Source organism: Polypterus senegalus, chromosome 8, assembly GCF_016835505.1.
Source record: "Polypterus senegalus isolate Bchr_013 chromosome 8, ASM1683550v1, whole genome shotgun sequence".
In the NCBI taxonomy this organism is placed as follows: Eukaryota; Metazoa; Chordata; class Cladistia; order Polypteriformes; family Polypteridae; genus Polypterus; species Polypterus senegalus.
The window spans coordinates 157,257,887-157,279,485 of record NC_053161.1 but is presented as its reverse complement, the minus strand read 5'-3'; the positions used below and the strand labels follow the sequence as shown (position 1 = coordinate 157,279,485).

The 21,599-nt window shown below is 42.2% G+C and overlaps 1 protein-coding gene across 1 annotated transcript in view; it reads right to left on the bottom strand.

Annotated features, from left to right (window-relative positions):
- LOC120534640 overlaps window positions 1-21,599 on the bottom strand; it is a 120,430-nt gene that overhangs the window by 75,800 nt on the left and 23,031 nt on the right. Inside the window, exons 4-6 of the mRNA XM_039762231.1 lie at window positions 5,081-5,101; window positions 2,550-3,208; window positions 1,184-1,303 (exon numbers count right to left, since the gene is read on the bottom strand). Of these exons, the coding sequence (XP_039618165.1) occupies window positions 1,184-1,303; window positions 2,550-3,208; window positions 5,081-5,101 (800 nt within the window). The remainder of the gene's footprint in view (window positions 1-1,183; window positions 1,304-2,549; window positions 3,209-5,080; window positions 5,102-21,599) is intronic.

Here is a 21,599-nt window from a genome sequence, read left to right as displayed (position 1 = left end):
TCATCCAGGATGTCTCTGTACATTGCTACAGTCATCTTTCCCTTTATCCTGACTAGTCTCCCAGTTCCTGCCGCTGAAAATCATCCCCACAGCATGATGCTGCCACCACCATGCTTCACTGTAGTGGATGGTATTGGCCTGGTGATGAGTGATGCCTGGTTTCCTCCAAACGTGCCACCTGACATTCACACCAAAGAGTTCAATCTTTGTCACATCAGACCAGAGAATTTTGTTTCTCATGGTCTGAGAGTCCTTTGGGTGCCTTTTGGTAAACTCCAGGCGGGCTGCCATGTGCCTTTTACTAAGGAGTGGCTTCCGTCTGGCCACTCAACCATACAGGCCTGATTGGTGGATTGCTGTAGAGATGGTGTCCTTCTGGAAGGTTCTCCTCTCTCCACAGAGGACCTCTGGAGCTAAAACAGAGTGACCATCGGGTTCTTGGTCACCTCCCTGACTAAGGCCCTTCTCCCCCGATCGCTCAGTTTAGATGGCCGGCCAGCTCTAGGAAGAGTCCTGGTGGTTTTGAACTTCTTCCACTTATGGATGATGGAGGTCACTGTGCTCATTGGGACCTACAAAGCAGCAGAAAGTTTTCTGTAACCTTCCCCAGATTTGTGCCTCAAGACAATCCTGTCTCGGAGGTCTACAGTCAATTCCTTTAACTTCATGCTTGGTTTGTGCTCTGACATGAACTGTCAACTGTGGGACCTTATATAGACAGGTGTGTGCCTTTCCAAATCATGTCCAATCAACTGAATTTACCACAGGTGGACTCCAATTAAGCTGCAGAAACATCTCAAGGATGATCAGAGGAAACAGGATGCAAAGCTCAATTTTGAGCTTCATGGCAAAGGCTGTGAACACTTATGTACATGTGCTTTCTCAATTTTTTTTATTTTTAATAAATTGGCAAAAATCTCAAGTAAACTTTTTTCACATTGTCATTATGGGGTGTTGTGTGTAGAATTCTGAGGAAAAAATGAATTTAATCCATTTTGGAATAAGGCTGTAACGTAACAAAATGTGGAAAGAATGATGTGCTGTGAATACTTTCCGGATGCACTGTATATCTGTGTAGAATGTGCATGTTCTCCCCATATCTGTGTAATACCTACTTCAGGTCCTCCAGTTTAACTCCAATATCCCAAAGATGTGCATGGAATCTAGCTAATAATAGATTTACCTGGTATGACTAAATGGGACTGCATGTGCAGCAGGGCTCCAAGCTAGACTGGCACCCTCTTCGGAATTGGTTCCTGACTTGCGCTGAACGATGCCCGCACAGGCACTAACCTCAGAGTCTCTGAAATGCAAAAATACAGAAATGGAGGAATAAATGAAAATAAAAATAACATTAAGAACAACAACTGACAGCAATGCACCATGACCATCTGATGGGACATTTAAGATCATTCAAAACATTTAAAGCAAGATCAACAGAAAGTACCTCAAGGACAGGTAAAGCAAATCCATCTTTTGTAAGGGGATCACGCTACTAGTCTGGTGTCCCATAATGCCTGTGAAACATCACATGAACCCAGAATTAAACCTCATTACTTCTGAGAAACCTGCATTATTGAAAGCTCACAATGAGATCAAGTGTCACATTTCTTTAAATAGTAAACCAGAAATGCACTTAAGCAGAACAAAGTGGAAAGACACGACTTTATAAAGGATAACTCCAAAAAAAAGGCAGAATGCACAATTGGAAACATTTGTGAATCCAAACCAAATCTGCATAACTTATCAGCAATAGCCTTAAACTAATCTTAAAATAATCTAACAATAAGATCTTCGATTCTAGCAGAATGTTTCCAGCAAACGTCATTATGTACAGTGTCTCAGACATGCTCCCTGTTAAAAATGTAAAACTGCCCGTACGCATTGTTGAATTGGGGACTCAAGACGTGCCCAGACTTACAGGAAATAACACACATCACATTATTCAAACATTGTGCCAACCATCAAGAGCTAAAAAGAATGGCTTCAAAGTATGTGTTTCAAACTATATTCAAAATTACGATGGTAAGAGCCAGACGTATTAACATATTTGTGTACAAGCCAGGGTTAATGCTAATGTGTGTGTTACCATTTTCCCAACATCTTTGTCAAATTCAGTTTCCAAGAAGGATTCAGAGAAAGGAGATGTTACCATTAAGGCTCAGTGCTATACAGACCAATGAGGAAAAGCCAGAAGCCTCACAGTTTGTTCAGTGCATGCTCATTCATGAGACAGGATCCCGTTTGTCAAATCAAATTTAATTTCTGGACAAGACAGCAGCCCATTGCTGGACAAGCACACACTTTGACCAATTTAGGTTCGCCAAGTCACTTAACCTGCATATCTGCATACATTAAACCTGAGCAGCTGGAGGAAAACCACAAAGACACAGTGAGAACGTACAAACTTCACACAGGGAGGAGGACCCAGGATGCATCAACACTAACACTGCCCCACCGTGCCACCCTACAATTGTTGAACTTTATTCAGGGAGGAGTGAATATGCAAGTAAGCTCAAAACATAATGCGAGTCTGCTAGATATCTTACCTTGTAAAAAAGCGAATGTCTCTGTCAGAGCCAGCAAAATGGTGAACGGCAAACCGCTTCTTCATTGTAAGCGTCTCAATTTGTTTCCTTAACTGGAGGACCTCCTCTCTGAGAGACACATTTTCATCAAGCGCCAGGTCATCAACTGCTGGATCCGGAGCCGAAGGGTAGTCGTGAACCTCAAGGATTTTACCATCATCCTCATCCTCCTTGTGGTCCGGTGGGGCATGATCCGTCGGTCGCTTTCTCCTCTCCCAAACCCCCGGCCTTGAAAGTGGAACGGAGAAATTGTTCCACTCAAACAAAGCAGGGACCGCTCCCTTCTTCAACAGTCGGCGCCCCGTCTCAGACCGTGGTTCCCGTAAATCCTCTTTTTTAAAATGCCGGCTACAAACTCGGGTATGACGACCAACTGTAAAGTTCTCTCTCCGGATAGCGACGATCCATTTAGATCGGGTTTCCACATCGGTGGGAAATGTATGAAAACTAAGGACTTTGTTGTACTTACTGGAAGCTGAACATAAAGGTACACAACAATGTTCAGCCGTAGAGCCCTCTGCACGCTGGAACTTAAACCTCTTTTTCGCGGACATTCTCGCCACTAAACAAAATTCACAACTGCAGAACGGACAATGGAAGTGATTGAGCAGGCTGAGATTTCACCAGAAGTACATCAGCACTACCCTACGCATACAGTCTATTTAACAGTCATGCAAAAAAAACGTAATAATGCTAAAATATTTCTCACGTACTTGGCAGTATATTTTTCTTGCAAATTTAACAGTAATAAAAATAAATATTTTAAAATTATGTAACCCTATGTAATATGTAATTATCAAAAATTAGCAAGCACATATGCATACAATTTTTATAGCTTTATAAATTCTCAAGGAAAATGTGCAACTTTAATTAAAAGTGTTGTTAGGCTCTTCTTTAGGTGAAGCTCACTGTACCCAATACTGCAAACTGCCAAACCCCCATAACATTCTGTGGGCTTATTACTAAACAATCGGTTTAGGAAATTGTTTAACTTTATCCACTGACTGGTTTAAAATTGTAATCTCGCACCCATAATATGCTTGAAAAAGCTTCTGCAACTTGTCTTGTTATTGAAGTCAGTTGGGGGCCCTTGGAGCTTTCGTTTATTTATTTACTTCAGGTTGAACGGAAGTGGGCGCATCCATTTTCTTTTGCCCGCTTTTACGCTCGGGAGCTCCGACTTGGACAATTCGGAGACAAAAAAAAATGTATATATACAGACATTATATACAAACAACATATGTATTTAAATAAACACCTGATCGGTTAGACGTTGCATTTTTTTATTTAAATGGAACTGCAATTGCAGCGTCCCGATGCACTTTTGATGTTTCTAATTTGCGCTTTATTTTCAAGAAAGTGATAGAGCTTATCTTTTTCGTGTCACCCCGTCAAACAAATCCGACCGGAATTTCTCGCGAACGCGAAGGTGAATCGTCCCAACTGACAACTCCGAAAATTCCCACAGCACGTGCAGCAGGAATAAGCCTGGAATTCCTAATGGCCGCAAGCATCCCGAACACTTCTACTTTCGCATGCAGATACTTGCTCGGCAACTACGACACCTCTGACTAGGATGCATTCAGGCGCTGTTTTTTTGTTGTTCATTTCTCTCCTTGTCATACATTAGTCAAATACATGCATTTGCTGCTCTTTTTCAATGATTCATCTTCTGATGGGCCCACGAAACGACACCATCAACTTCCTCGATGTAGCAGACGGACATTCGCGCTGCAGTTTAAAGCAACAACAAGCAGCAGAAGGGAAGTTCTTCCGGTCGTGAGACGCGCCGCTATGTGTCAAAATAAAAGTCACCTTAGACTCCGCGCTTCTGTGCTCAAGTAGCTTCACTTTATCACTTTCAAAGATTATTATAGGAAGATTAGCTTTTTCTTTCACTTTTCACAAAACGGTACTGCAATTGAAACGCACACTTTATTATGAAATACTAAATCAAGTAAGTCGCTGATATTGAGAACAGCCTAAAAACATTGTTATTCAGTGAATATGTACGTACGAGAGCGGTACTTTTCCGATGTGAATATCTCAAAACCCAAGCATTGTAACAGTATATAACCACAAGCGGCTGGACACCAACTAACCCAACATTAAACGACATGCGCGTATAAAGTATATAACATTCCCTACTAATTTGTAAATAACTTTACTATGCAAACTGACATAAAAGAACAAGCTGTATCTCCGGATACATTATGAATTTTGTAGCGACTAATGAGGGACAGACACAAAACAAGTGATTGAAATGTGGTGCTCCAAAGATGCTGAGTTTATTAAAGAATAAGAACAGAACAGCAAAAAAAAAAAAGAAACTTCCCCACCTATAAAACAACAAAATGTCACAATTTTTGTCTTTACCCGTTTTGTACACTGTACACTTTTTAGGCTTTCTTTCTCTCGCCACCCCCGATCCCATCCCTATACATGTACACACACCCACTTCCTTCCTGTCTCCTCCCTCCCTGCGCACGCACCTTCTGGCTTTCTATGTAATCCTAAACAGAGAACATTTAAAACATTAATTAGTGGCTGTCACAATATTATTCATAATGTTTATGAAGACGAGTTGCTGATTATTACATTTAACACGATTACATTAGGGGAAAAAGAAAAAACATAATTTTAGACTGACACTATAGCCTCTATATTTCTGATTTGTAAAATATGCTTTTAATATTAGAGCTGCATTACTGAATTGCATGCTGCGAACTTCTGTATTAATTTCAGCTCTTAGTAATTTTGCACATTTGGAAAAGAACAATCCCAAGTCCGCGTGACTCCAGTGAAATTCTTATTAACTCTCACGCTAAACCTGCACATTTGGTGTTCGGGGTTTACTGTTCACTGTCAGGCTCAGTACTAGGATTGGGAACATTACATCAGCCGACGTCATATCTGTGAGTTTGAAGTTATTGCAAGTTTCTTCTGGACAAAGAAATAAGAACAGACGCTGGGAGATGCCGTTTCACATCTCCCTCGCTTCTTCTGCTAACAGTCAAGAGTCAAGTTGAGCTATTCGTTCAGTTTTTGTTCTGAAAGTGTTGTGGGAAGTTATGGACATAGAAATTTAAATATCCTACTACTTGCTCATTTTTGCTGCAGCAGGCACACTTTCTAAACGTCTAATGAGAAGTGAAAGAGGCCGTCTTGCTAAAAAAATTTGAAAAAGTTTTTCAGCAATGCCTTGTGTTGTATAGTCATTAATATCTGTGTATCCCTCCTTTTTTAAAGTTCACAACATTATGCAGATTAAAACAGCCTACCTGAAGTGAAGGCTCTGATCAGTCCACTGTTCCTATTAGTAAGGTAGTTAGGTAAGTGTTATTTTAATTTATTTTATTAGACGCAATGAGAGGAGAGTCCGTCACACCAATATTTACAGTGAAACCAGCCGAAGATGTCACTAACTGCCTTTATGTGGCCTCTTACATATAAGTAGCACCACATGGATCGGCTTTCTGAACTTATGAAGTGATCATTTTTTCAGCAGATGTCTTGATCCAAGGTGACTTACAAATCACAAGAATAAAGGTGCAAGCATGCATTCTGTCCAAGAGAACTGTGTGAGCAGATAAATAAACTGCAGTCTTGGCGTTTCTTTGTTTTTAAACTTCGTTTATTTGGCAGACTAGCTGTGTTGCCCATCTAAGATGGACTGAAATCAAAGTAATCAAAGTGCACCTCAGCATTAACACTTGCGCTGCACCATCTATTGGAATGCTTTTTGGAATGCACAGCATTTTCCTATTCCAACAGATGGCACATAACAAAAATTTGCATTACTTCTACTAATCCCATACCAAATGGCATATAACAGAGACATCACAACTGGAAGGACAGAGACTGTACTTGCTGCAGCCTGCATAAAGGCGAGGAACTGAAAGTTGGTGATGTACATAGCTGAATGTTTGGGGACGAGTTGAACCATCACAAACCATTTTGATTTAACATCCCTTAGCAGGTTTTCCTGCAGCGAATATTCAACACCATGGTTTATGCAAAGTCCTGTACACCTTTTGCAATGTACAGTATAACCCTGTTAAATCATAACATTATATGCTGCATTATTTTGCATTGTTCCCTTCCCTTACACGGTCATTCGCCCACATGCCACTTCACCAATTTAAATATAAATTCTAAAAAGCTTTGAAATCAACATGAAACTACTGTTTAAATAAATGAATGTCACACGCAGTCTATTGCAATTAAATAAGTAAATGTAAGTCATGGTGTGTCTTGATCTGTTTGAAATATACAGTTAGTCACAAAAATGCAAGATAAATTTTGTCAGCTTTCCTATATTAAAAAAAAATCTATGGAGCCCCTTAGGTTTCAGGTGTGTGTATGTGTGTGTGTGTGTGTGTTTGGGGGGATATATGGTTTATTAATTTGTCTGAATGGATTATTTTTATTTGACCTACTTGACACTTACCAGGCCTCATACAAACATTTAAACATGTGTTTAAAAGTGTTTCTTTTATGTTGAGAGTAATTGTGTTGCAAAAGTTCAAACTGATCAAATGTACTCTGATTCTGTAGTCTTGTTTGATATTCTTGCTGTCCTCCTCTCATCTCTTTTTGAACGAGTCCACCTGTCACCTAACATTTGATTTATATCTTATAAGAAATGAACGGTCTTTGCTGCTGTGAGACATGAATGTCTATGTTTTAACATAAGGGTGATCATCAAATGTTAGCAAAAAATAAAACACATCATTATAAAATAATTATAATTACAGTAGTATCACTTCTCTTACAAACTAACAGGATGGCTGACATGTATTTATATCAATTAATAACTATAACAGCAACTTGTACCAATATATAACAGAAGAGCTTGTTAACATTGAACAATAGTAATTAAAACACTCCTGGTAATCACAGCTGCTGTGCTATTCTATTAAGTAAACCAATTTGTATAATTGTTGAAGTCTTAGTAATAAACTATATACAATAAAGTCAATATGTGTATGTATGTAAGTTCCAGCATCACTTTTGAACCGCTGGTGTAATTTTCATTAAACTTGGTACACATGTTTCTCATTGGTTGACTAAAAATGCTGTAGGGTGAAATCAACCCCAACCCACCCCCTTCAGGGTAGGGTGGGGGTGATCTTGTGGTCTTGTATGCATGTTATCATCCAGTTGATACTTGGAATGACCACCAGAGGGCGAAATGGAGGTGACTGCTTGCAATCTTTATGTTTGAGCGCCGCGGCACCCCTGTTGCTTTTGAAATTAAATAGAGTTGGCTGGTTGGCATCCCCATTATTTTTGGGACTTATTCTGTCTTTGTGACTCCAACACCCATATATATATATATATATATATGGCACGGTGGCGCAGTGGTAGCGCTGCTGCCTCGCAGTTAGGAGACCTGGGTTCACTTCCCGGGTCCTCCCTGCGTGGAGTTTGCATGTTCTCCCCGTGTCTGCGTGGGTTTCCTCCGGGTGCTCCGGTTTCCTCCCACAATCCAAAGACATGCAGGTTAGGTGGATTGGCAATTCTAAATTGGCCCTAGTGTGTGCTTGGTGTGTGGGTGTGTTTGTGTGTGTCCTGCGGTGGGTTGGCACCCTGCCCAGGATTGGTTCCTGCCTTGTGCCCTGTGTTGGCTGGGATTGGCTCCAGCAGACCCCCGTGACCCTGTATTTGGATTCAGCGGGTTAGAAAATGGATGGATGGATGGATGTATATATATATATATGTGTGTGTATGTATATATGTGTATGTATATATATATATATATATGTACTTTGTATATATATATATATATATATATACAGTGGTACCTTGAGATACGAGTGCCCCAATGTATGAGTTTTTTGAGATATGAGCCATCATTAAGTCAAAGTGAAATACGAGCCATCAAAGAGCTTGTCGCCGCACATTCCGAGGAACTGACGACAGAGGAGTTGACAGAACTACAGATGCAGCAACATACGGAGGTTCTGCAGGAGATTGGTATCGCGGAGGAGGTTATCTCTTAAAGTGAGGTAAAGGAAGTGTTTGCAATGTGGGAAAAAGTTTTGAACTTTAAAGAAAAGAAACACTCTGAAAAAGTTGCAACTGTTCACGCAGCCGCGCTATTTAATGACACTTGCCTAACTCATTTCAGAAATACTCTAAAGGGGAGGACTAAACAAAGCTCCTTGGACAGGTTTCTATTGAAACGCCTTGAGAATGAAAGTGACAAAAGCATGGCAAAAAAAAAAAAAAAAAAACTAGTAAAGAAGAAAATTAAATTAAGCAAAAGTAAAGTGAAAAAAAAAACTTTACAATACGCTAATCGGCTTCTCCAACATTTGTTCATTTCTTTAGATTCTCTTTTATGTATTAGGTTTTATTTTGTTTGTATACAATATTTGTTCATTATAAATACATTTTTCTTATGTTGAAAACATTTAACAAAAATTGGGGTGGTTTTTTGGGGGCTGGCATGAATTAATCTCATTTCAATTAATTTCAATGGGGAAAATTGATTTGAGATACAAGAATTTTGACTTACGAGCCCGGTCACAGAACAAATTAATCTCGTATCTCAAGGTATCACTGTGTATACTGTATCTATTATGAAAAAATCCTGGAAAGGAAAAGCAGGGCAACGAGACGTGATCTTCTCGGAAGTTCTCGGAAGAAACTTGAAAGACACAAACAATGTCAAATAAGAGAGCACAGCAAGTAAAACACTCAGTCGTGTAAAGGCACGCAGCACACACAGATCCTGTGCTCTCAGCACATATAAAGCGTATAAGGACAATACGTTCTAGTTTAAATGTCAATGACTAAGCAAAGAAGAAAGAGCAGCAAGGAGAAAAGAGACCCAAAAGCGCTGGAGAGAAAAAAAGGCAGATAAGAGATTATGAAAGCAGTGGAATTCAAAAAGCTCAAACAAACGATGCCGCGATACATATGCAGAGAAAGGTAAAGAATATGAAAGCAGTAAAATTCGAAAGTATTATAGCGTCCCAGCCAGGTTGAAGCCTTTTTTGTTTTAAGTGACTGTTAGGTCCGATTGAGGGAGGGCGGAGTACAGCATGGAAGACTGATTGCGGGGTATTGATTGACACTTTATTATGTCAGTCGCTACAGTATTAAAAAAAAAAGATAGTAAAGATCGCATTAGTGCAAACAAAAGGAAATTAATCATCAGGACCAGGTGTAATTGAAAAAATAGCAGGACAAAGCGAGGCCAGAAATAAAAGACAAAGAGCAGAAAACAAAGTCTTTTCACCTTCGCATCATTCAATGCACAAAATGTAGATTTACACAATAATGGACCATACGCTATGAGAATCTGTCATCCCAGAACAGTTAAAACAATGACAAGTTTAATTTCAAAGAAAACAGAATTCGGTCAGGTGTATATTTATGATCATGGAGAAGCGATGCAAATTTTAACAGGTGACAAGAAAGGTAATGTATATATTCCGCGAATAACATTAGACACCAAAGGAGATCTTGATATGCCATTTGTATTAAAATGTTTACAGTTTCCCGTGAGAATAGCTTTTGCTATGACAATTAACAAATCACAGGGACAAACATTAGAAAAAGTTGGATTATTTATTAGAGAAACAGAAACAATATTCACTCAAGGGCAGTTATACGTTGCGTTGTCACAATGCGTCTCTAAAAACAGAATCAAAATTCAATGCGATCTTGAAGAAAAGGTAATTCCAGATATTGTTTTTAATGAAGCATTAAAGTAAAAGTGCAAATAATGAAATTGAAATAATTCCAAAGGAAAAATAAAAAGCTTTTAAAATTGTATATCCGATTAACCAAACACAGGGGTTGGCAAGTGAAGCGAGCAGGGGGCAGAGCCCCCTAGTCTTATATACAAATATCTATGCGTGGAAGTGTGTGTCTCTGTCCAGCCCGGAAGCGAGAGGTAGAGTTGGGGTAAGGGCTCCAGCTCCGAGGATACACAAGTGAGGCCAGCACACTGACAAAAAGAAACCTCGGAAGAAAGACAGTCGCTTAGTTGCTAATACACAAATAAAGCACCCTTATATTGGTGAAACAGGACAGTGAGGAGGGCCCTGCCCAGCTCTCTACTCGTAACGTCACTCTCCCCTCGGCCCGCAGCCTCTGTCTCGGATTAGCGTGAATATATCGTTCCTGCACGCAAACTATGATTCTTACTGCAATGAGAGAAGTCACAAAATCAAGGGGAATGTTCAAGCAAATTATAGAAAAAAAAGATCTAAATCTGTGAAGTAGTTCTCTCGTTCGCTAACTGGGAGGAGTTAAGGTTATGCCCGGAGGCAGACGTGTGAGTGAAGGGGTCCCTGCCCCCACTCCACTCAGCCCGATGAGTCTCTCTCGGATTTTTGCTAATAAATCGGTACGGCAAGCGAACTATGATATTTAGCATGATGAGCAAGTCACAAAATCAACGGAATGTTCAAGCAAATTATAGAAAAAAACCCAATCTAAATCCATTAAGTAGTTCTCTCGTGAAAAGTGGACAGACATACAAAAGGGTCTTAAAAACTATAAGAAATTTCTTCAATACTTTAAGTATAGAAACAACTAAAGTTTTACAAGAAAAACTAAGTTTAGAGAAGATACATTTTTCCTTTTTTTGCCTTTTATTCTACATGTGTAACAACTTTTTTTTCTTTATTCTTGCGTGGATTGTTTGCTTTGAATTTTCACTAAATATTTTCAAACGAACTTTTGGACTGAGAGATTTCTTTCGGCAAGCGTTTTACCCGTTCTTGAACTCACCTTACACTCCTGCAGCTACACTAAAGTTTAAAACCATCCTTAAATAGAAAGTTTGAAAACTGCCTTGAATTAAAAGAACGAAACCTGTGTGTTTTAAGCCTGACGTCAGATTGTGATGGAAGAAAACGACGACAAATTGAAAAGACTTGACAGGTACTTTTAATCTTTGTCTTTGATCGGAGTTGAAACATTGAGAGAATTGCTAGCGCTCCTCACGAGACTCTATAAATTAGGTAAAGGGGCTTAAATACCTTAAAGAGACCCTGTTCTGGTTCCCCATGGGCTCACCACCTATGGGAGGGGCCAAGGAGGTTGGGTGCAGTGTGAGTTGGGGGTGGCCGAAGGCGGGGACCTTGGCGGTCTGATCCTCGGCTACAGAAACTGGCTCTTGGGACGTGGAATGTCACCTCTCTGAAGGGGAAGGAGCCTGAGCTAGTGCGCGAGGTGAGAGGTTCGGCTAGATATAGTCGGACTCACCTCGACGCACAGCTTGGACTCTGGAACCAATCTCCTTGAGAGGGGCTGAACTCTCTACCACTCTGGAGTTGCCCCCGGTGAGAGGCCGAGCAGGTGTGGGCATACTTATTGCCCCGACTTGGAGCCTGTGCATTGGGGTTTACCCGGTGGGCGAGAGGGTGGCCTCCCTCCGCCGGGTGGGGAAGGGTCCTGCCTGTTGTTTGTGCGTATGCGCCGAACAGCAGTTTGGAGTATCCACCCTTTTGGAGTCTCTGGAGGGTTGCTAGAGGGCATACCTTCTGGGGATTCCCTCGTTTTGCTGGGAGACTTCAATGCTCACGTGGGCAATGACAGTGAGACCTGGAAGGTGTGATTGGGAGGAATGGCCTCCCCGATCTGAACCCGAGCGGTGTTTTGTTATTGGACTTCTGTGCTCGTCACGGATTGTCCATAACGAACACCATGTTCAAGCATAAGGGTGTTCATATGTGCACTTGGCACCAGGACACCCTAGGCCTCAGGTCGATGATCGACTTTGTGGTCGTGTGTGGACTTGCGGCCATATGTCTTGGACACTTTCGGGTGAAGAGAGGGGCGGAGCTGTCAACTGATCACCACCTGGTGGTGAGTTGGCTTCGATGGTAGGCCCAAACGTGTTGTGAGGGTCTGCTGGGAACGGCTGGCAGAGTCCCCTGTCAGAAGTAGCTTCAACTCCCACCTCCGCAGAACTTCAACCCGTCCCGAGGGAGGTGGGGACATTGAGTCGAATGGGCCATGTTCCGTGCCTCTATTGTTGAGGCGGCTGACGGAGCTGTGGCGCAAGGTGGTGGTGCCTGTCGTGGCGGCAATCCCGAACCCGTTGGTGGACACCGCGTGAGGGATGCCGTCAAGCTGAAGAAGGAGTCCTATAGGACTTTTTGTCCTGTGGGTCTCTGGAGGCAGCTGATAGGTACCGGCAGGCCAAGCGAACGCGGCTTCGTTGTTGCTGAGGCAAAACTTCGGGCATGGGAGGAGTTTGGAGAGCCATGGAGAGCGACTTTGGACGGCTTCGAGGAGATTCTGGTCCACCGTCCGGCGTCTCAGGAGGGAAGCAGTGCAGTGTCAACACCGTATATGGTGGGGATGGTGCGCTGCTGACCTCGACTTCGGGCGTTATGGGTGGTGGGAGGAGTACTTGAAGACCTCCTCAATCCCACTAACATGCCTTCCAATGAGGAAGCAGAGCCTGGGGACTCTGAGGTGGGCTCTCCCATCTCTGGGACTGAAGTCACCGAGGTGGTCAAAAACTCCTTGGTGGCAGGGCCCGGGGTGGATGAGATCGCCGGAGTTCCTTAAGGCTCTGGATGTTGTAGGACTGTCTTGGTTGACACGTCTCTGCAACATCGCATGGACATCGAGGACAGTGCCTCTGGATTGGCAGGCCGGGGTGGTGGTCCCCTCTTTAAAAGGGGACGGAGGGTGTGTTCCAACTATAGAGGGATCACACTCCTCAGCCTCCCTGGAAAAGTCTATTCGGGGTTCTGGAGAGGAGGGTCCGTCGGATAGTGAACCTCGGATTCAGGAGGAACAGTGTGGTTTTAGTCCTGGTCGCGAACAGTGGACCAGCTCTTCACCCTTAGCAGAGTCCTGGAGGGTGCATGGGAGTTTGCCCGACCGGTCTACATGTGTTTTGTGGACTTGGAAAAGGCATTCGACCGTGTCCCTCGGGAATCCTGTGGGGGTGCTCGGGAGTATGGGGTACGGACCCCTGATAAGAGCTGTTGGTCTCTGTACAACCGGTGTCAGAGCTTGGTCCGCATTGCGGCAGTAAGTCGAGCCCGTTTCCAGTGAGAGTTGGACTCCGCCAGGGCTGCCCTTTGTCACCGATTCTGTTCATAACTTTTATGGACAGAATTTCTAGGCAGCCAGGGTGTTGAAGGGGTCGGTTTGGTGGACTCAGGATTGGGTCACTGCTTTTGCAGATTATGTTGTCCTGTTTGCTTCATCAGGCCGTGATCTTCAGCTCTCTCTGGATCGGTTCGCAGCTGAGTGTGAAGCGGCTGGGATGAGAATCAGCACCTCCAAATCCGAGAGCATGGTCCTCAGCCGGAAAAGGGTGGAGTGCCCTCTCAGGGTTGGGGGAGAGATCCTGCCCCAAGTGGAGGAGTTCAAGTATCTCGGGGTCTTGTTCACGAGTGAGGGAAGAATGGAGCGTGAGATCGACAGGCGGATCGGTGCGGCATCCGCAGTGATGCGGCTCTGCATCGGTCTGTCGTGGTGAAAAAGGAGCTATACCGTAAGGCAAAGCTCTCAATTTACCAGTCGATCTACGCTCCTACCCTCACCTATGGTCATGAGCTATGGGTAGTGACCGAAAGAACGAGATCGCGAATACAAGCGGCTGAAATGAGTTTCCTCCGCAGGGTGTCTGGGCTTTCCCTTAAAGATAGGTTGAGAAGCTCAGTCATCCGGGAGGGCTCAGAGTAGAGCGCTGCTCCTCCGCATCGAGAGGAGTCAGATGAGGTGGCTCGGGCATCTGATCAGGATGCCTCCTGGGCGCCTCCCTGGTGAGGTGTTCGGGCACGTCCAACGGGAGGAGGCCCGGGGAAGACCCAGGACACGCTGGAGGGACTATGTCTCCGGCTGGCCTGGGAGCATGGGATTCTCCGGAAGAGCTGGAAGAAGTGGCCGGGGAGAGGGAAGTCTGGGCCTCTCTGCTTAAGCTGCTGCCCCCGCGACCCGACCTCGGATAAGAGGAAGAGGATGGATGGATGGATGTTCTGGTTGCAAGATCATCATGACATCTGAATCTGGAAGCCCAAGGAAATACCAAACTCTGAATGAAAGTCTGAGTGGTGTGAGTGGAAGCCGTGATGATTATGACATCATAAAGGAGGACCATCTCCAAGATGACAGAAAACCATTCAATTTACCAGAGATGGAAGAGCTTGACTTTGAAAGCTTGGTAGCAACTTCAGCAACAACTGATCTTCAGTTGGAAATAGACGACAGATATGATTGATTATCTAGTCTGATGAAGTACATAAAGGATTTACAACAAAATGAATTTAACTGTGAAAATATAGAAACAATTATCAAGATTGAGTTCTTCAACTTGAGAATGGGATATAAAAGGTTAAGCAATTAATTTTTATCCATTCAGAGCAATGATGATACAAAAGGGTATTGATGCTAAAACGAAAACTATACACACAATTTTGGGAAATACAATGGATTGGGTTATGGAAGTATGCCAAAATAAAATCCTCAACCATCAGCAACATGATTTTTAACCAATTTCCGGGATTACAGAATGAAAGATGATATTACCTCTGAAGACAGTGTCTCTCAGATCTCCGATAAAACTAAAAGTCGAGCAGGTACAGTGGATACTTCAGTTAATGTCTCCCAAATCTCTGCAAAACCTAAAAGTCGCGCAAGTTCAGTCGATACATCAGTTAGTGTCCACAGATCTCAAGAGGCAGCACATGCTGTGCTGTTGGCTAAAGCACAGAACCAAAAAAGGCAACAGGCTCTAGATATGGAAAAAGCACAGTTGAAAGCCAAAAGAGAAGCCAAAGAAATACAGTTGAAAGCCAAAAGGGAATTGAAAGAAGCACAGTTGAAGGCTAAAAGAGATCAATTGGCATTGGAAGCAGCTATAGTAGAATCCAATGCAAAATTTTGAGCTCTTAAAGGACGCAATCACAGTCCAGGTAAACCAAATCCCTATAATGTTCCTCAGAAACCAGATATGAAAAATGTAAAGCCACCCGATACAAGCATTTGTAACTTTCCATGTAAAAATGAAAGTAAAAAATCCTCAGCAACCGCATTATAATCAGCAAAATAAGGCACCAGTACCTCCTCAACAACCGATTTATGAACAGTATTACGAACACCAGAAAGAACAGCATTATAGGACTCAAGTGCCTTATGTGCCATATAGAAAGATCCCAATATTTGATAGCGATCCTATGAGCTACGTATGTTTTATTGGAGCATTTGACCAAGCTATCGATGAGGTGATAGAGAATCCATGGGATAAATTGGACTTCTTGGCACAGTTTACTAAAGGTTCACCTCACAAGACTGTTAAAAGTTGTAAATACTTGTCACCGGCAGAAGGTTACAAAAAAGCCAGAATGAAACTTGAAAGCCTTTATGGAAATCAGCTATGGATAGTAGATGCATACATGAGAAAAGCCAAAAGGGTGACCGCAAATAAAGCCAAACAATGGAGAAGATCTGATGGATTATGCGATCTTTCTTGACAGATGTACGAACATTATGCCCAACTTACAAGGTGGACAACAATTTGAAAGTAATGATAACCTTCATACTACAGTCTCCAAACTTCCTCAAAACAGATAGCACCGTGGCAATGAAAAGATCGAAGTATTGAAAGTACGGGAAGGCAGACGATCACTTCTCGTTGATCTAGTGAACTTTCTGGAAGAACAGGCTACATCAGCTTTGGATCCTGTGTACGGCTCAGCCCTATGAAGCCATACCTTCAAGAAGGAAAGGGACAAAACTGATCACCGGAAGTATCCTCCGAAAGGCATCCTGAGAAAAAGCAGTTTTGCTACAAACTTTTGTGCTGCTGACGAAAAAAGGGATACAGACACCTCAGTCAAAAAGGCAGAGATGGCTGGACGTACAAGCTGTAAGCACTGTCTTTTTTACAATGAAAAATCACAATCTTAACAAATGCAGCACAATCCAGAAACTAACTTATGAAAGGAGAATTGACTTTTTGAAATCTAGGGGCTTATGCTTTAAGTGCCTTAAACAAGGACATCTTAGTAAAGACTGTGTAGAAAATATTAAATGCCAAATATGCTCTCATTTACATCCAGTCATTCTGCATATGAATAAGGAAAAGGGCACCAAAGATAAAACTACACCCCGCAATTCCTGTGTAATGGGGCGAGTCATCAAAACAATGCAAGGTGCGAAAGGAGCAGTAAGAAGAGTTAGTGTGCCGACCAAGTCCATCACACTGGACAGACCTGTGAACAAACTGCCTGCTCCAGCAAGCAGCAAATGATTGAAATGATTGATTTTAATTGTGTTTGTGCTCTTACCGTAGAATTTAAGTTTTAAGTTTTGTAAGTTTGGTTTAAGTTCTTTAGAGTGGTGAAGGCTCTTACTAAGTAATGTTAAAGTATTGATTTCTGCCCTAACATAAACAATTAGGGGCCGGATGTGTAAGAGCCATTTCCTAATTACATAAGATTCATAAATGTTTTACTAAATGACAGTGAATAATCTATGGGAGGTTCCTATAACCCCCATGAGTAGAATTGAATTGGTATATTCTAGCCATTTCTAACAGCTCTGACTAAACATTATTCTCAGTTAGTGATCAGCCTGGCCATGTGTAAGGTGTAGAGGGCACATGGTTTTAAACTGTGCCTTGTGTGCCAAGTAACATGCAAGACAAAGCACTTAATTGAAAGTGTTATATTTGATTCTTGAAAAGACTGGTAACCAAAGCAAATCATAGCGGACAGGAGTGATGGGAGCAGATTTTTAGTGTGTGTAAGTAAACAAGCAGCATCTATTGATATGTGTAGTCGGGAGGCCATAAAACAATGCATTGCAATTGTCCAGACGGATAGTGATGAAAGCGTGAATGAGTGTTTCAGTATCTTTCACACTGAGGAAAAAATGCAGATGAGCGATATTACGAAGATGACAAAAAGCTGTCTGTACTATTGAGCTAATGTGTGGTTGGAAAGTAAGGAGCTGATTAAAGAGGACACCCAAATTACGGACTGACGCTGAGGGTTCAGCCAGGATCCCATCGATGTCAATTTTTAGCCCGCGAAGGGTAGAGAGGACAGATTTGGTACCAGCTAATCAGATTTCTATTTTATCAGGGTTAAGTCGTAAAAATGATCTGTCATCCAATGATTGATTTCCCAAATGAAGTCAGTCAGTGCAACAGGTGAAGATGTTGCAGTTGCATTAACACTTATATAAAGTTGTGTGTCATCGGCATAGCAGTGGAAGCTTAGACAATACCAACGAATAATCTCACTTAATGGGAGAATTTAGATGTTAAAGAGGACTGGACCTAAAACTGACCCTTGAGGAATACTTTGTGTGAATGAAGTAGTGGCAGATGTGTGTACCCTAATAATACTGGTGATCACTGAGGTATGATGTGAACAAGAAAGAGCAGGATACCAATAGCTGAACATTGGGACAGTAAAATGTCATGGTTAATTGTATCAAACGCCGCACTTAAGTCAAGGAGAACTAGAACAGCGGCCATCCCAGAATCTGCGCTTATAAGTAAGTCATTTGCTACCTTAAGTAAAGCAGTTTCAATGCTATGTAGGGCTCTGAATCCAGATTGAAAAGGCTCAAGCAAATCATGCAAGTTTAAATAATCACTAAGTTGAGCAGCAACAACCTTTTCTAAGATCTTAGCCATAAATGGACGATTAGAGAGTAGGTGATAACATTTTAGCTGTAATGGATCAGAGCCAGGTTCTTTTTAACACAGGGGTTACAGCAGCATAGCGGTTTTCTCATCTATTCCTGCCAGCCTGGTAATCCTGAGACACCGATGACAGACCAGAACTCCTCAGAGCTCCGCTTTTGCTTTCCCCACCAGATCCTGCTGTGTGGTCCTGCAACAGTTTTCTGCAGTGGAAATATTCAGTGACTGCATTATCAATTTGAAAAGGACCTTCATACATCTAACAGATGACAATGGATAGACAGACGTCTAATTGCTTAATTACATAGAGATAATGAATGCTGTCAGTGCGAATTACAGCACTAGCTGAATGTCACTAGAAGACTGGCAACAACAACCAGGAGAGGTGTACCATCAGTTTATAACTTACTGTCAAGCCATTCAATGGGGGCCGCTAAGGTGTGGCTGACACACAACCTCCCGAAATCTTTGGCAGGTCAGAGACAGCCCGAGTTCTGCCCTGTCCCCATCTTTAAGCACAACATGCATGTGGACCCTTATCAAAGGATTAGTAGGGATCTGAGAAAAATCTGAAAAGGATTACCTTGACCTGGTGAAGGTATAGTGTTATAATTAGGACACTTTTTTGTTTGTTTGAATGTAAATACCTGCTATGATGCAAATCTTATATATCGTGACGTCCTATCGAATAAAACACAGTCAAGAGCCGCTTGTCCGGGGGTGTCTCCCAACTGCCGACTGGCTTTTTATTGAATATGCCACGATGTAAATGGTGTCCTACCGCCACCCGTTGTCTGGGTCACGGGGACACCTCCAAAATCTCATATATATTTCTCTTCTGGTTCGTACTGCTTCCACTGCAAAACCGGTCCCACCCACACGCATCCGTCACGGCATTTCTCGATTCCTATTCGTCCACTTCCAAACCCTTCCCCAAGCTGCCAGCGGCTCCTCGTCAAAACCGGTCCCACCCACATGCAGCCGACACAGCATTTCTTGACAAGCTACTGAAGTACACTTACAAAATAAAGCAAACTCTGCATTAGGCGAAAATTTACTTCTCCAGCTAGATTCAATGCTCAGAACCATTAACCCCTTCGCTAAATCATACAAACACATGCATCAGAGGTGTGACCAGAACATCATGTGTGGGTGGGCATTTGGCTTGTCTGGGGGGGCAAAAAATATCCATCCATCCCCATTTTTGTAGGGGGGGTCAAATAATAATAACAACATAGTTTTATATAACATATAAAAGCAAAAATTGTGGCATAAATCACAACCTATTGTTCAATAAAATTAACAGAGGCAATGGAACTTGTATTATTTTTTGTGAACAAATATAGAACTGCATATACAAGGTAAATATCAATAAAGTCAAATGTATATAACATATGAGAGCAAGAACAGAAACGTGGCTCATTGTAGTCATTACGGAGGCTATAGGATATCAGTTTCCAGTGTTTAACCTGGATATTATCTACAGGACCACTCTGCGGTTACTCTTGGCAAATTCTGAAATCAATTCATTCATGTTGATTTTTTGTGATGTTTTTCTCATGTGCCAGAATGACTAAATTTCTTTTCCTTGAATGCAGCATTGTTCGGCAGAGTGGAGTGAGAATGTGGTCCAAAGTAGAGAAAGAGCTTTCGCATGCAGCTGAAGACACACCAATGATGAGTGCTGTGACGTATAGTGAATGCAACATAGGGAAGGCCTCTTTGTACTGCTGAATGCATTTGAGTGCTTCAGAGAGATTAGCATCAGCTGCCAGTTTATTAATCAACATTGCTTTTGCCACAGCAATTTCATTTTGCAAGTTCATGCTGTTTTGCTCTGTGCCTGCAAGTGCCTGAAAAGGTTTCAGGAGAGAATGATCAAGAAATAATTCTGATTTTGGCAGGAGAAGCGATGTGGTCCTCAATAATTCAACATTTTTCTGTGAGGATCTTGTCTCCATTTCCACAATAGCTCTATCAAGAATGCTGAACATAGCCCTTTTAAAAGTCTGATTAGGAGCAATTTGTTCATCAGAGTCACCATGCCCAAGCATAGACACGACAATACTATCATCAAGCTGTGAATTAACTTTCCGTTTCCTTTTGAACGAATTGGTAGGCCTACTTTCACACTGAGAGAAATGCTCCTCCCAGAACGAGTCGCATCTCACATAATGTCTGTGACAAAATGTGTTCAATGAATTTGTGAATTTGACCAGTCAAAGAACTTCTTAGCCAGAGGTTCTGATTCCATTGCCTGTATCACTGCTAAATGGAGCTGGTGGTTGTAGCAGTGTACATATGGAATGTACTTGTAACAAAGCCTGGACACCACCCTTTGCCCCAGACATCATGACAGAAGCGCCATCAAAACACTGACATACTAAATTGTCTGGGCTGTAACCTAACTCAGAGGGATGTGACAGAATTTAGTTACAAATATATTCAGCATCAAGCTGATTCAGTTCAGATTACATCAACAAGATCTGCGTGTGGAACAATTCAAAGAACTGTCAGACGTGCTGCAAGAAAACGCTGAAAATAACAACGTACGTGTAGGCAAAATGATCATATTACCGTCAACATTTCCAGGAAGTCCAAGATACATGCAACAAAACTAGCAGGATGCCATGGCCATAGTACGTAAATTCGGACAGCCTCATTTATTTATCACTTTCACATGTATTCCTGCTTGGCAGGAAATTCTACATGCACTGTCGGATACCCAAAGACCAGAGCACAGACCTGATATTATAGTACAAGTGTTTTGGATTAAGCTGTGGGAATTACTTAGAGACATTCTACAACTACATCTTTTTGGGGTTGTTATTGATTATATTTACGTAGTCAAATTTCAGAAGCGCGGCCTTCCTCATACCCACATGCTGTTTACTCTTCACAATAATTCTAACAACCAGTTCAGCCACGGTCAGTTGTACGTGGCTTTTTCTAGGGTTAGATCTTACGACTCATCATCTGTTGTCTCCACCAAAACACCTATTCACAACTGCGTCTTTCAAGAAGTATTTATTTGTTCTTGATTTCTGAATTCCTTTCTCACCGTTTTCCATTCCTATTCTTACACCACCAAATGCTATGTCGGCCGTCGGCTAGTAACAAAATAATGTACCTTTGTCCTATCTACCTCTTGGCTGCTCTTTTAACTGTTCGCTCCCTTCTCAACCTGATGCTGTCATCCTCTCGCTCCAGCAACAACTACCACCTCCAACCATGAAAAATCACAACAGCCACAAAGTGTAAATCCATCATTAAGGTATAAGTGATCCTTGACAGGCAGCTGGTACCCCTCAAATGTACACCACTGCATGAGAGAAATCCCGAGCAGAACATCAGTGTTACTGGTCTGC